This window comes from Lampris incognitus, chromosome 3 (assembly GCF_029633865.1).
Source record: "Lampris incognitus isolate fLamInc1 chromosome 3, fLamInc1.hap2, whole genome shotgun sequence".
NCBI classification, from domain to species: Eukaryota; Metazoa; Chordata; class Actinopteri; order Lampriformes; family Lampridae; genus Lampris; species Lampris incognitus.
Window position 1 is genome coordinate 23594807 of NC_079213.1, and position 13175 is coordinate 23607981.

At 47.1% G+C, this 13175-nt stretch overlaps 1 protein-coding gene across 1 annotated transcript in view; it reads right to left on the reverse strand.

Moving 5' to 3' along the window:
• Positions 1-5754: 5754 nt before the first annotated feature.
• The window catches only part of celsr1a (cadherin EGF LAG seven-pass G-type receptor 1a), a 149381-nt gene continuing 141960 nt past the window's right edge, over positions 5755-13175 (reverse strand). The window contains 5 exon segments of the mRNA XM_056276325.1: positions 5755-5782; positions 7007-7388; positions 7564-7833; positions 8816-8959; positions 9111-9211. Coding sequence (XP_056132300.1) covers positions 5755-5782; positions 7007-7388; positions 7564-7833; positions 8816-8959; positions 9111-9211 — 925 coding nt within the window.

Sequence of the window (13175 nt, forward strand, 5' to 3'; positions counted from 1 at the left end):
GCAGTTTTGGGATAAGAGACTTGAATCAAGTCAGATTGTAGATATAGGCTGCCTGTGGAAAAACAAAACCCTGTCATCCCACACGTAACCCCATCCTCCACCTGGGAGCTGGTTTTATTTGGCAGAGACCGTTTTTACTGCAGACAAAGTAGGAGCATTAATCAAAACGTTTGGGCTTATCAGCGCATTTTAAGTGAGTTAAGATGGCATTACAATGTATCTTTTAGCACACAACAATAAGAAGGTGTTCTCCTTTTTTTCCCAGTTATGATTGTGGTAGCCCGTGTTTTATTTTGTTTTTTTCCTCCCCCTTTTTCTCTCCAATTGTACTTGGCCAATTATCCAACTCTTCACATCCGGCTTCCCACCCGCAGTCACGGCCAATTGTGTCTGCAGAGACGCCCGACCAAGCTTGAGGTAACACTGGAATTCGAACCGCCAACCCCGTGTTGGTAGGCAACGGAATAGACCACTAGCTACCCGGGGTGATAGCCCGTTTCTTTCTTTCTTTTTTTTTCTCCACAATTTCCTCCCCTTTTCTCTCCAACTGTATCTGGCCAATTACCCCCCCCCCCCCCGCTCTTTTTTTTGAGCCCTCCAGGGGCCCCGACCGACAAGAGGAGGCGCTAGGGCAGCGTCCAGGACAAATACCCACATCCGACTTCCCACTCACAGACACGGCCGATTGTGTCTGTAGAGACGCCAATTGTGTCTGTAGAGACACGGGGATTCGAACCTCGGACCTCTGTGTTGGTAGGCAACGGAATAGACCTCTACGCTTCCCGGGGTGGTAGCCCCGTGTCAGCATCAACATTAGCTCCGTCCATCACGTCGCCGGAGGGGAGGCGGGGCCACTGTTACTGCGACAACCAGCGGGCCGACATGTGTCTGAAATCTGACACTCCCATCTAACCTTTCACGCCGGCTGTTCTCTACAATAATATCCCTGGTCATGCTCTATGCCCGGGGTGTGTGTGCGTGTGTGTGTGTGTGTGCGCGCGCGCTTCAGTATGAGGTCCTGACCAGGCATCAGCCTCGGCATCATAAATAATACTCTCCTACTTAAACCCAACATCAGAAATTCTGGAATGACCTCAGCTAATCCAGTTTTAACTCTTCAGAGAGATGTCGAGAGAGAGAGAGAGCACAAAAAACAAAACAAAAAGCCCTAATCCGTGATCTCGTCCTTTTCTCGACACGATCCCTCCTCCCTGTTCAGAGGTCTAGATACACAAGTTCACGAGTCACGGACCGGTGAGGTAATTCACTTACACGCACCCAGACAGGGAGACTTTGATGGTCTGAATGTGTCCCCTGTGGCCTCTCTTTCTCCAGCCTTCTCTGATCCGCCGCCGCCGCCTAAGTGCATCTCGCCTAATCTGGTACACAAGACAAATTCGCGGAGACACACAGCAGAGCCGGGAGTGCTGCAGCCTGACAGGCTTTCAGAGTTCAGCCTCGACTCCACCGAGACAACGTGTGGAGTCAAAAGTTTAACCGGAAGGGGCTCGGCGGTGTCTCGGTGAAATATTAAAGAGAACCCAGTGGGGATGACGTCAGCATGATCATATCGCTTTAATCAGTAACACGTGTAAGAAAACAATGCATCGCCTCAAAAGCCGCTGTGTTCGAGTCATAGCACAAATAATAACACAAAACTACCGTGAGAGGGCAGGGGCGTCCGGGTACCACAGCGGTCTATTCCGTTGCCTACCAACACGGGGATCGCCCGTTCGAATCCCGGTGATACCTCCGGCTTGGTCGGGCGTCCCTACAGACGCAATTGGCCGTGTCTGCGGGTGGGAAGCCGGGTGTGGGTATATGTCCTGGTCGCTGCACTAGCGCCTCCACTGGTTAGTCGGGGGGGGGGGGTAGTGTGATCCTCCCACGTGCTACGTCTCCCTGGCGAAACTCCTCACTGTCAGGTGAAAAGAAGCGTCTGGCGACTCCACATGTATCGGAGGAGGCATGTGGTAGTTTGCAGCCCTCCCCGGCTCGGCAGAGGAGGTGGAGCAGTGACCGGGACGGCTTGGAAGAGAGGGGTAATTGGCCAAATACCCCCCCACACACACGACCCCCCCCAAAAAAAAACGACTTTGGGAGACCCGAGGTACTACCCAACCACTTCGTGTCACTTTCCTGATTGCAACTGAAACGCAGCAGCAGCCCCGAAGGCCCCTCATTCAACATGTTCTCAATGTCTCCTAAGTCAAGGGCAGAGAGAGACGTTTTAGTTAGAACATGTCGTCTGCATTAGTAAATGGATGGATGATGTGCAATATCTTGTTGGCAGGGTAAATATGGCACATATTCTGCCATGGCTGCTTTTGGCTGGAACTGTAAGGGCTGCTTGGACAGTTTGATGTGAGAGACACGCAGATAGTGACAGACTGTGTGTGTGTTACATCTACAGTGTCCACCTACCGGTATGAATGGGTTAGCATGCTTGTGTGTGTGTGTGTGTGTGTGTGTGTGTGTGTCCCCAAATATAGTCTTGACTGAAGCAAAACAACATGTTGACTTGGAGACAGCCATGTCCTGCAGGCATTAAAGCATTGACTCAGACACACACTAACCTTATCACTCTCTTTCTCTCTGTCTTTCTCTCTCTTCTCTGCATGACCTTGTATGGAGAATTTCTCTGTGGTATATACTACAGCGGTAGGCCCTCAGTGTCCTCTATACTGTTGGAAATCACAGTGTTTGTTTGATTCATTCAAGCCTTCTCCCCCATCTCTCCTCCCACCATTTCCCCTGTCCACGGTATTGTTGTCTTTTCACTGAGGATTCTTTATTTTACTGTAAACTGGCTTCCCCTCTCAAAATGTAGATCCTGAGTTCAGCTCTTGCTCCAAAGACAAGCAGAAGCTCTTTGCTCAGGTACGGTGTAAGTGCAGTGTGACAGTCTGCATTTTATAAAACTAAAACATGCAAAACATCACCGTAATTGCACAATACAGTTTGCAGAATCCCTGTGCAGACATGTTCTGGAGACGCACGGTCCCCCGCTTCATCGTCTTCCTAGTGCCGAGGCTCTGAACCGCAATGCCGGGACCGAAATGTTCACACGAGACAGACTAAAATTCAACGTGTCATCTTTAATTTTACAATCACAATCATCTTTTTTTTCCAGTGTCTTCAAACCATAAAAAATAAATATACAATATGTTACAAAACATTTCCAGTGTCTTGGATCGTACAAACAACAAAAACAAAACAACAGCATGTTTACTGAGAGCACTGATAACACCAGTACACAACACTGGGCACTGAACGGGGAATTACGTGTGTGTGTGTGTGTGTGTGTGTGTGTGTGTGTGTGTGTGTGTGTGTGTGTGTCTGTGTAAGATGTGTGAGACCTGTGTGTGTGTGTGTGTGTGTGTGAGAGATGTGTGAGACCTATGTGCGTGTGTGTGTGTGTGAGAGATGTGTGAGACGCGTGTGTGTGTGTGTGTGCATAAGACTTGTGGGAGATGTGTGTGTGTGTGTGTGAAAGACCTGTGTGTGTGTGTGTGTGTGTGTGTGTGTGTGTGTGTGTGTGTGTGTGTGTGTGTGTTTGGTAAGTCAGCACAGGGTGTGTGGCAAATGTTACATGAACTTTACACTGAGTTAACCGGGTGCGGTACACTGCCGGGGTTGGAGTCAATTCACTTTCCTACTAAGCCACTGAGGAAGAGGATGGTGAACAACAGATATTATTGTTGTTTTGTTTTCTATGACGGGCTTTATTACACAATGCTACACTCCTGTTTTAGAAGAAAAAATACTGAATTTCTTGAAATTGTAATATTTAAAAAAAATAAACCCCTAAAAAACTTGTTCAAGGGCCGATGCCATTTTCCCGGCGGATATCTCATATCCCCGCTAATAAATTAATGGAAACGAGCGCTTAATGAAGCACATAAACACTGGCGTGAGTATCCGTCTCCGTTTTCCACGGAGCTCAAAGTGAACGGACCCCAACCACGCTGTGCGCCGTGCTGTACTTTGGTAACCAGTAGGGTGTTGGACTCGACACTCGGGCAGAGCAGGACACTGGAAAAGAAGAAGGCTTGAGGGTTCAGAGTAGTGCTTAAAAAGACACAGTTTTGAACAGTGGGGGGGGGGGGGTCCCACCCGGGGGTCCCACCCCACAGAATTACCGTTCATTTGGGCCAAAAAAAAAAGAGCGACTTTGTTCAAACACTTTAGGACATTCTGGGTTGCATAACACACACACACACACACACACACACACACACACACACACACACACACACACACACACTGGGCGCATGACATGCACATGTGTGTGTGTTAATGTGTACACACAGTGAGTGTGTATATGCATATTTCATGCATTCAATGTCTTCATATGTGAGAGAGATGATGTGTGTGTGTGTGTTTCTATGTAATTGTGGTGTGTATATGAGTGCGGGTGCTTTGCCCTCAAGGGGGCGCACTCATATGTAAGGCCTCATGCCGGGTTCATGGAACAAAGGCACACATTTGATCCCAGGAAGATGTTGCTGTCAGTCGGTTCAGCCAGCATACGATAGGATGAGCTGTCCCATCAGGATAGGATGAGCTGTCCCATCAGGATAGGATGAGTTGTCCCATCAGGATACGATGAGCTGTCCCATCAGGAAGTGTCTCTGCCTGACGATCGTCTCTCAGTCTGCAAACACTTCTCTGTTGTTCTTTCCACAGTTTCAGTTCAAAATATACCACTTATTCTTCTCTTTTTAGAAATATCTACACATTAATTACACTCTAAATGCACCCGCGGTGAAAGGCCACAAAACTGTCCGTCTGAGGTTGGACAAGGGAAGGCCACTTGGTAAGCCTGTCACGTCACGTCCGTAGGTGTCCACAATGAATAAGTAGACGAGTCCCAGGTTGCAAATCCTGTTACGGTGCACGAGCCGTTATCCAAAAGCGAGGCAGGTTGGTGAAAAAAGTTTCTGCTGTCTAAAATGAGAATGTATTACAGTGTGGGATTAGCCACCACCCCCCACCCTCCACTGCCTCCACCCCGATGCAGGGCTTCCTTTTGTGCATTTCATGGGTGTTGTAGCTCCTTGTAATCCATTTAGACTACAAATAGGACCGTGCCGGCATAGATCTGAGCCCGGTCAGTAAAGAGTCAGCCGTGCATCTGTGGCAATGTTGGCAAAAACTGCCCCATGGAGTCGAGGCTAGAGATCTGCTATCTGCCCTGCTCTCTAACCTAGCTTAGTGTGGGAATTAGTAATATAAAAAAAGACCCCAAAAATCCAGCACAGAGGAAGATGTTGCTCTTTCAGGAGTTCACAGAGCACGCCGGGGGAGATGAAGCTCTTCTTTTTTTCTTCCGATTCCACACCTCCATTTCCTTTAGTGGTTTTGGCACAGGAGGTTTCATGTTGTCCTCTCTTGGACCAATGTCCATCACTTGGTGTGGTCGAACATATCATTCCCTTTATTGTTACTCTCTTTCTACTGTTCGTCATGTCTACTTCGGCAGTCTTTAGGTCTGCAGTTAATACTGCTCTCGAGAGAGAGGGAACACCAGAAGAAGGGTGGACGGTCGGATGTAGGGATGGATAGAAACGGACTTCGAGACACAGTCGGACCCTCTCTTTCTTTCCTCCGAGGCCTCCACCGCTGCTGAAACAGCCCTCCTTCCGATTCTCCTCCATCCTCAAATCTTCTTCGTTTCCGTTCTCCTCTTGTGGGGGGTGTGATCGCCGCCACCCCCTTCTCCTCCTCCTCTTCCTCCTCCTCCTCCTTCTCTCACAAGGGCAGGCTGGTCTGGGTTTTCCTAACAGGTCAGATCGAAGTCTCGTTACTGCCGCTGTCAGCGGGAGAGAGGGAAGGGAGGGAGGGAAGGATGCGAGGGGATGCAGGAAGAAAGGTGAGAGGGAGAGGTGGATAGAGAGAGGGATGTGAGGAGAGGGAGAGGTGGATAGAGAGAGGGATGTGAGGAGAGAGGGAGGGAGGAAGAGGGATGGAGAACATGCAAGGTTAGAGGAGTGCAGGGAAGTGAGTGTTTCTCATGCAGCATCAGAGGAGGACGCTGGCGTTCATTCATGCTACGCACGACTCATTTTTTAGATCAGGTGCGAATTTGCTTTACGATGCATGCAAGGTAGCATCAGCTGGCCGGTACGGTCAGCTGATGCATGTTACACAGCAAATCACAAGCTGAACAGGGGTTATAAAAATCTTAAAAACGATCTCAAATTTATGTTGAATACATCTTTTGGGGGGATTTTCCCTCCTTTTTCCTCCCCAATTGTACCCGGTCAATTACCCCACTCTTCCAAGCCATCCCAGTTGCTGCTCCACCCCCTCTGCCGATCCCGGGAGGGCTGCAGACTACCACATGCCTCCTCCAATACATATGGAGTTGCCAGCCGCTCCTTTTCACCTGACAATGAAGAGTTTCACCAGGGGGATGTAGCGCGTGGGAGGATCACGCTATTCCCCCCAGTTCCCCCTCCTCCCCGAACAGATGCCCCGACCGACCAGAGGAGGCGCTAATGCAGCGACTAGGACACATACCCACATCCGGCTTCCCACCTGCAGACACGGCTGCGGGTGTCTGTAGAGATGCCCGACCAAGCCGGAGGTAACACGGGGATTCGATCCGGCGATCCCCCTGTTGGTAGGCAACGGAATAGACCGCTACGCTACCCGGACGCCCACTATTGAATGCTATTGATATTCATGTGATATAGCAACATGACAAGACAAGAGACCAATGTTTGTTACTCAAAGCAGTATTCATTGCTTAGCTCTGATGGCTTAGCTAGATATTTTTTATCCACCTATATTGCACCAAAATATTTTATGATTATTACATTAATGTTGTTGAAGTTGGTCCCATCACGGACTAAATAAAGAAAAATCATGCTGAATATCATTACATGTGAAAATAAGATGCGGAACAGGTGGAGAAAAAAAACTGATTTGAGTTGGGAGCGGTAACTCTGCCTCTGACATCATCATCATCAGGCGACAAACACTTTAGAGGACTACTAACTCGGAGTCGGACTCGTTGCTTCCGTTGACTGTGCCTGACTTCAGGTGCATGGCCACGCTGCCGTTGGTCTCCCGGTAGACGGCGGTCGAGGCTGGAATGGAGACCTGCGGCCGTGGGGCTACGGGCGGCTTGATGACCGAGCTGTTGCCATGGTTAGCGGGCCGGACCCCATCGTTGGAGGCCAGCGAGGGAGGCCGGCATGAAGGGGTCATGATGTTGATGGAGGAGGGAGGGGGGGAAGTGGGTGTGGTGGCGTTGTGGTTGTTGGGAGGCGATGAGGTGATGGTGGGTGAGTTGTAGTCGCTCAGCTTCTCCCTTAGCCGGTTCTTCATGTTCTTGTCGGTCAGTGGGGGAGGGTAGCTGATCTTGTTCTTTAAAATACCTGAAGGGGAGCAACGGCGAACCAAACAGTTCAGTTCAATCCAGTTTAGTTCAGTTCAGTTTACATCGCTCTAGTGTAGTTTAATTCTAGTTCAACTGAATTCAAATGAACTGAACTGAGTTGAGTTCAATTCAATTCAAACATGCAGACTGAAGTGTGGATTCTCTTCTCTAACCTTTTCTCTGCTCCGGCTGGTGGTTGGTGTTGCTGTTGGCTTGGCTAGGAGGCGCTGCTTCATTTGCATTGGACGGCATTTCTCTGTCTCGCTCCTGAGGAGTCTCCCTGTCTTTCTCCCCCATCTGGTTGAGTTTATTCTCTGGGTGCAGCTCTACATTAACTTTGGTCTCTACCCTCAGCCTCTCTACCCCACCTGGATCCTCGCTGTCACTGGCAGTGGTGGCCTCCACCGGCCAGTAAGGCCTCACGTGATTGGACACAGAGTCCACTAGGAGGGGAAAAAGAAGAAAGAAAGAAGAAAGCTACTTTATTGTTGTCATTGTACAGTTGTTTGGTTACAGTGAAATGTGTTCTCTGCATTTAACTCATCCTATTGTGTAGGAGCAGTGGGCAGCTGCAGCGCCCGGGGACCAACTCCAGTTCTTCTTTCCACTGCCTTGCTCAGGGGCACAGACAGGAGTATTAACCCTAACATGCATGTCTTTTTGACGGTGGGAGGAAACCCATGCAGACACAGGGAGAACATGCAAACTCCACACAGAAAGGACCTGGGACAGCCTGGGGTTCAAACCCAGGACCTTCTTGCTGTGAGGCAACCGTGCTAACCACTGGGCCACTGTGCTGCCCCAGGAGGCAAACTCAACCCAGCTCTATTGAAACTCAAGTTTATGTTTCCATCTGTCTAATCTGTCCACAGTATCTGAATATATATAGTTATATTTTTGATGAATGAATTAGTTTAAATAAGGGTACCTGACACTCATCACTCAACATCCCTAATAACGACTGGATGCATGGTAGCTAATGTGCCTTGAGTAAGGATGAGAAAATACAAGATTTCTCAAAGACTATGTACATTTACAAGACCCATCCTTACCATGCTTTGGAAAAAGATACTTAATCACAGTAAAAAACTATGGCGGCCTTTTTCCTTTTGAATAGAACATCAATTTCATATCCGACAATATCTTTTCTGTAGGAGTGTGTACATACTGGATGCTATTTGGTGGACACCGTTGTTCAAGTCGCCTCTTAGCATTATGAGCACAAATGACGGGAACGCTAGGTGATTCAAAATCTTCCCCCTGAAAGTGTTGAAGTCACGCCCTACTCATTAAACCAGTGGTTTTCAATCTGTTTTTCTATTCTGACAGGTCGGCCATTGCCATCATCTGTTGCTCCAGATGTAAAACCTGCAGCAGTGCTGGTGTCGTGCTTTATGGAGTGTGTTACACAGGACGTATGTGTACCTTTGGGTGTGCTGTGCACAGGCTGCCTCTCGTTGTTCCACTTGGGTTTGATGTCGATGTCGTCATCCTCGCTGTCAGAGGAGTGGGAGGAGGCGTAGGATGAGCTGTTCTCATCCGCCGACAACTCACTGTCGGTGTCCGAGTCTGACATGGAGTGGGGAAAGAGAACTTGATCAGTAAAATCTAATCAAACAATAACAACAAAAAAAATTCCCACATTAAGTACGATGCTTTTGTTTGTGGTTGTATTTCCCACCATCTTTGTCCATATTGACTACAGCTTATCACATCTCACCATCTCCTTTGTTGCCGTTCCTATGGAAGAGAGGGCTGTCCAGGTCTGTGTGTCCTTTAGCTGCTCCTGAAGACACACTGGGCTTCTGACCAGTGTCATCCCTGGAAACAGAAAGACAAAGACAGAGGGAAAAAGAGAAGAGAGAGAAGGAAAATCCAGGAGGGTGGAGGGAGAGAGAGAGAAAGAGAGGTTAAGAGAGGGGGAAAAATGATGGAAGAGGGAAAGAGACAGGAATGAAAGGAAGACAGAGGCGGAGAAGAGGAGAGCTTAGCATCTCAAACTCAATTCAAGTGCATTCTTCATAACAACTGTCACAAAAAAGACGCTGCACATCTCCCGGTTGAAACCACTCACTTCTGTTGGTAACAAAGAAGATGAAAACATGAGACTCAAACAAAAGCACTCGCTTAAAGTGCAGTGTTCACTGTTTCAAAGGGTAAGACAATTCCCCCTGGAGATAGAAAAACATGATTTGTACAACTGGATAAATCTACCAAGTGCTTCGGGAAAACAAAATCAAACATTTATACTAGATTTAAGATTAATGGGAAAAGCACCTTAAAAAAAACTATACCCCATAATGAGTGGAATCAGAGCTTCAAAGGTATTTTCCTATACATAAGATCCCCCTACTAGAAGGAATGTGCATCTCTGATACATTCTCTGCACCATTGGACTTTATCACCTCTTTTTTTGCTTGTATAAAGTCAATCCTTGTGTATATATCTGAAGGTTGTCGTGTTGTAGTGTGGTTATTCTATGTTAAGTACACTGAAAGAGCCACGAAACCAGAGTCAAATTCCATGTACAGTGCTGCTTGAAAGTATGTGAACCCCTTGAGCAGTTTAGATTTTTCTGTTGTTTTACCATGATTTTCTTATTCTATCATCACCAGTTTTTATGTATGAAATGTCAGATATATGTTTATCAATTTCATGTACTTGTTTAGTGGGACTTGTTTAAGTAGCCCAAAAACTACATGAAACATGGAATTAGTGTATGTGCAAAAGTAAGTGAACCCCCAGCTGCATTGGTTAAGTCAAGCAGGTAACAGACTCGGGTGAAACACATTTGGGTGCTTAATTAATCATTTAAGCAGACCAATGAAATGAGACATCCTTGGGAAAGAGTTTGGCCTGCACTAATTAAAAGAGAGAGGAAACCAACCAAACCACTGTGGTCCCATACAAATCAACAATGCCGAGAGCAAAGGAGATATCCGAGGACATGAAGAAGAGGGTAGTGATAGCCCATCAATCTGGGGAGGGATATAAGACCATCTCCAAAAGATTCCAGCTCCATCCATCCACTGTAAGACAAATAATTTACAAATGGAGGGCCTTCAACATGACAGCAACTCTGCCTAGAAGTGGACGCCCATCAAAACTATCACCCAGAAGCACCAGAAAAATAATAAATCAGGTAAAGGCCAACCCACACATCACCTCTAGAGAGTTGCAGACGTCTCTGGTAGCATCTGGGACAAATGTGCATGCGTCTACAATCAGACGAAAATTGAATAGCCATCAGGCACGTAGCCATGTAGGTGGTTTTCGTGTCTGAACCCCCCCCCCGAAACCCCACGGCCTGTCTGAAATGGCACCAATAATTATTTAGTTATCGTTTTGATTATTTGTCACCGCCCCTCTATCCTACTCATACACTGCATCTATCGTGACTGACAGACGTTAAACCTGTCAGTTAATTTGTTTCCAAACATGATGTATCTTATTGGTCTGTTTCGTAAAACAAATAAAATCACACGCTTTTGATTGGCTCAGGGGTCTGACGAGTCAGCTAAGCAACCTGCCACTGGTTATGCTAGCTAAATGGTCGATCTATAGTTTGCTTTTCAAAAGCAATGGAGCCGCCGAAAGCTACCTGTAAATCAGGCAAGAGCAGTAAAGTTAATATTCGTAAAATCAGTGACTTTTTTGTTTCAACGTGTCCCGACTCAAAAAAGAAAAAACAAGAACATTACAGATGATCTGGTCACTAACGTTACCGATTTCCCGGAGCAAGTGTTAGCAGACCCACTGCCCTCCTCCTCGGAAACGGAGCCAGAGTTAGCAGACCCGCCGTCCTCTACCTCGGAAACGTTTTCACACGACTTTGTGGATTATATTGGTGGGAAAATATCAGACGAACAGAGAAGAGAAATATACTCACTGGACTGGACGGCCAATATCGGACAAACATTCCCTACAAAACTAGGAGGTAAACTACGTTTCCAACGTCATTGGATTGACCAGTTTAGCTGGCTAGTGTACTCAACAAGGTCCGACGGTTGTTTTTGTAAGCACTGTGTTGCGTTTGCAGTCGAGCATGTGGGCAAGGGAGGGCACAGAAAAGCTGGCAAGCTAATTAATGTCCACTTCTCAGACTGGAAACATGCTTTAGAGACGTTCAAAGACCATGCACAAAAGGCATATCACAAGGATGCATGTTTCAAAGCGGACAATTTCCAAATGGTTCTCAACACTAAAATGGATGCAATTTCACTGAGGCTAGATTCTGAGAGAAAAAGGCGAGTCCAAGAAAACAGAAAAACTCAAAAGCATCATTGCAACGTTGATTTTTTGCGGTCGCCAAGAACTCGCCCTGAGAGGTGATATTGATTCAGCACCAGTGACATTGAATGAGCCAATTCACAATGACGGAAATTTCAGGGCTTTACTCAGGTTTAGGGCTACATCTGGCGACACAGTGCGGTTACAAAACTTGAGTAAATGTGCAGCAAACGCTAGCTACTGCAGTCCTGATGTACAAAATGAAATAATCAGCATAATTGGAGATGTGATAACAAACAAACCGGTGCAGAAAGTAAACTCCGCGCAGTGTTTCGCTGTGTTGGCAGATGAAATGAAAGATGTCTCAGGGCGGGAGCAGCTTTCTGTCTGTGTCAGATACGTGAACCAGCATGACAGCCAATATAGCATCAGAGAGGATTTTTTGTCCTTTGTTGATATCGAGAACTTAACCGGGGAGGCAATCGCCAATTCAATCGAAAGTCAGTTGACAAATGCAGGCATTGATTTACAGTTTTTACGTGGCCAGGGATGCGACGGCGCATCTGCCATGAGTGGCCGTTTAAATGGCGCCCAAGCTAAAATCAAAGAGAAGCACAAGCAAGCAGTTTATGTGCACTGTGCCAGCCACAGTTTGAATTTGGTCCTAAACAAGTACTGCACTGTACAAATGGTGCGAAATTGCTTTGGAATTGTCTCGGAAATCTGCACTTTTTTCCATGATTTGGTTTTGCGGTCTGCATGCAGTCTGCGACACGAGACGGAGCGTCTTTTACCCGACTGCAAGAAAACGCGACTGACGAAGTTGTGTGAAACGAGATGGGTCGAACGCCACAACGCAATATTTACATTCAACGAGCTTTTAGACCCTGTGCGATCCAGCCTGCAGAAAATCAGTGAAACCTTCACAGGAGACACATCTGTCAAAGCGACTCGGCTCTTTAATTCAATTGACAATGCAGAATTCATGCTGTCCATGAATGTGAGTGAGAAGATGCTTGCAAAAACCTACCACCTGTCCACCTTCCGTCAGAAGGAAAATTGTGACTTGGTGAGTTGCGTTTCAGTTGCTGATGCTGTTATTAAGCAGGTAGTTGAGATGAGGGCTAACTCTGAGATGGAGTTCAGGCAGAGACCTCTTTCCAAGCAGCCAAGTATGGGGTTGAATTTCGACCACGAAGAGGCATGGACTGCAATGAGGATCCATTGAAGGCCTGTGAAAATCACTACTGGCAAAAGCTTTTCATAGTCATGCTTGACTTTTATTCATCACAGATGAAGGAACGCTTCAGCAAACACAGAAATGTGATCTCCAACCTCTGCTCCTTACTGCCATCTAAGGTCAGCATGCTGAACGACAGCTCAGCTCAAGCGCTCTCCAACCTGTATCCTGATGAAGTGTCACCGCATCTGGAAGTTGTAAAGTCAGAAATTGACACCTGGCGGGATAAATGGAAAGATGCAACTTGTGTTCCACAAAATGCCATTGAGGCATTAAATGCCCGTAACAGTGAGTTGTTTCCAAGCATCTTCAAGC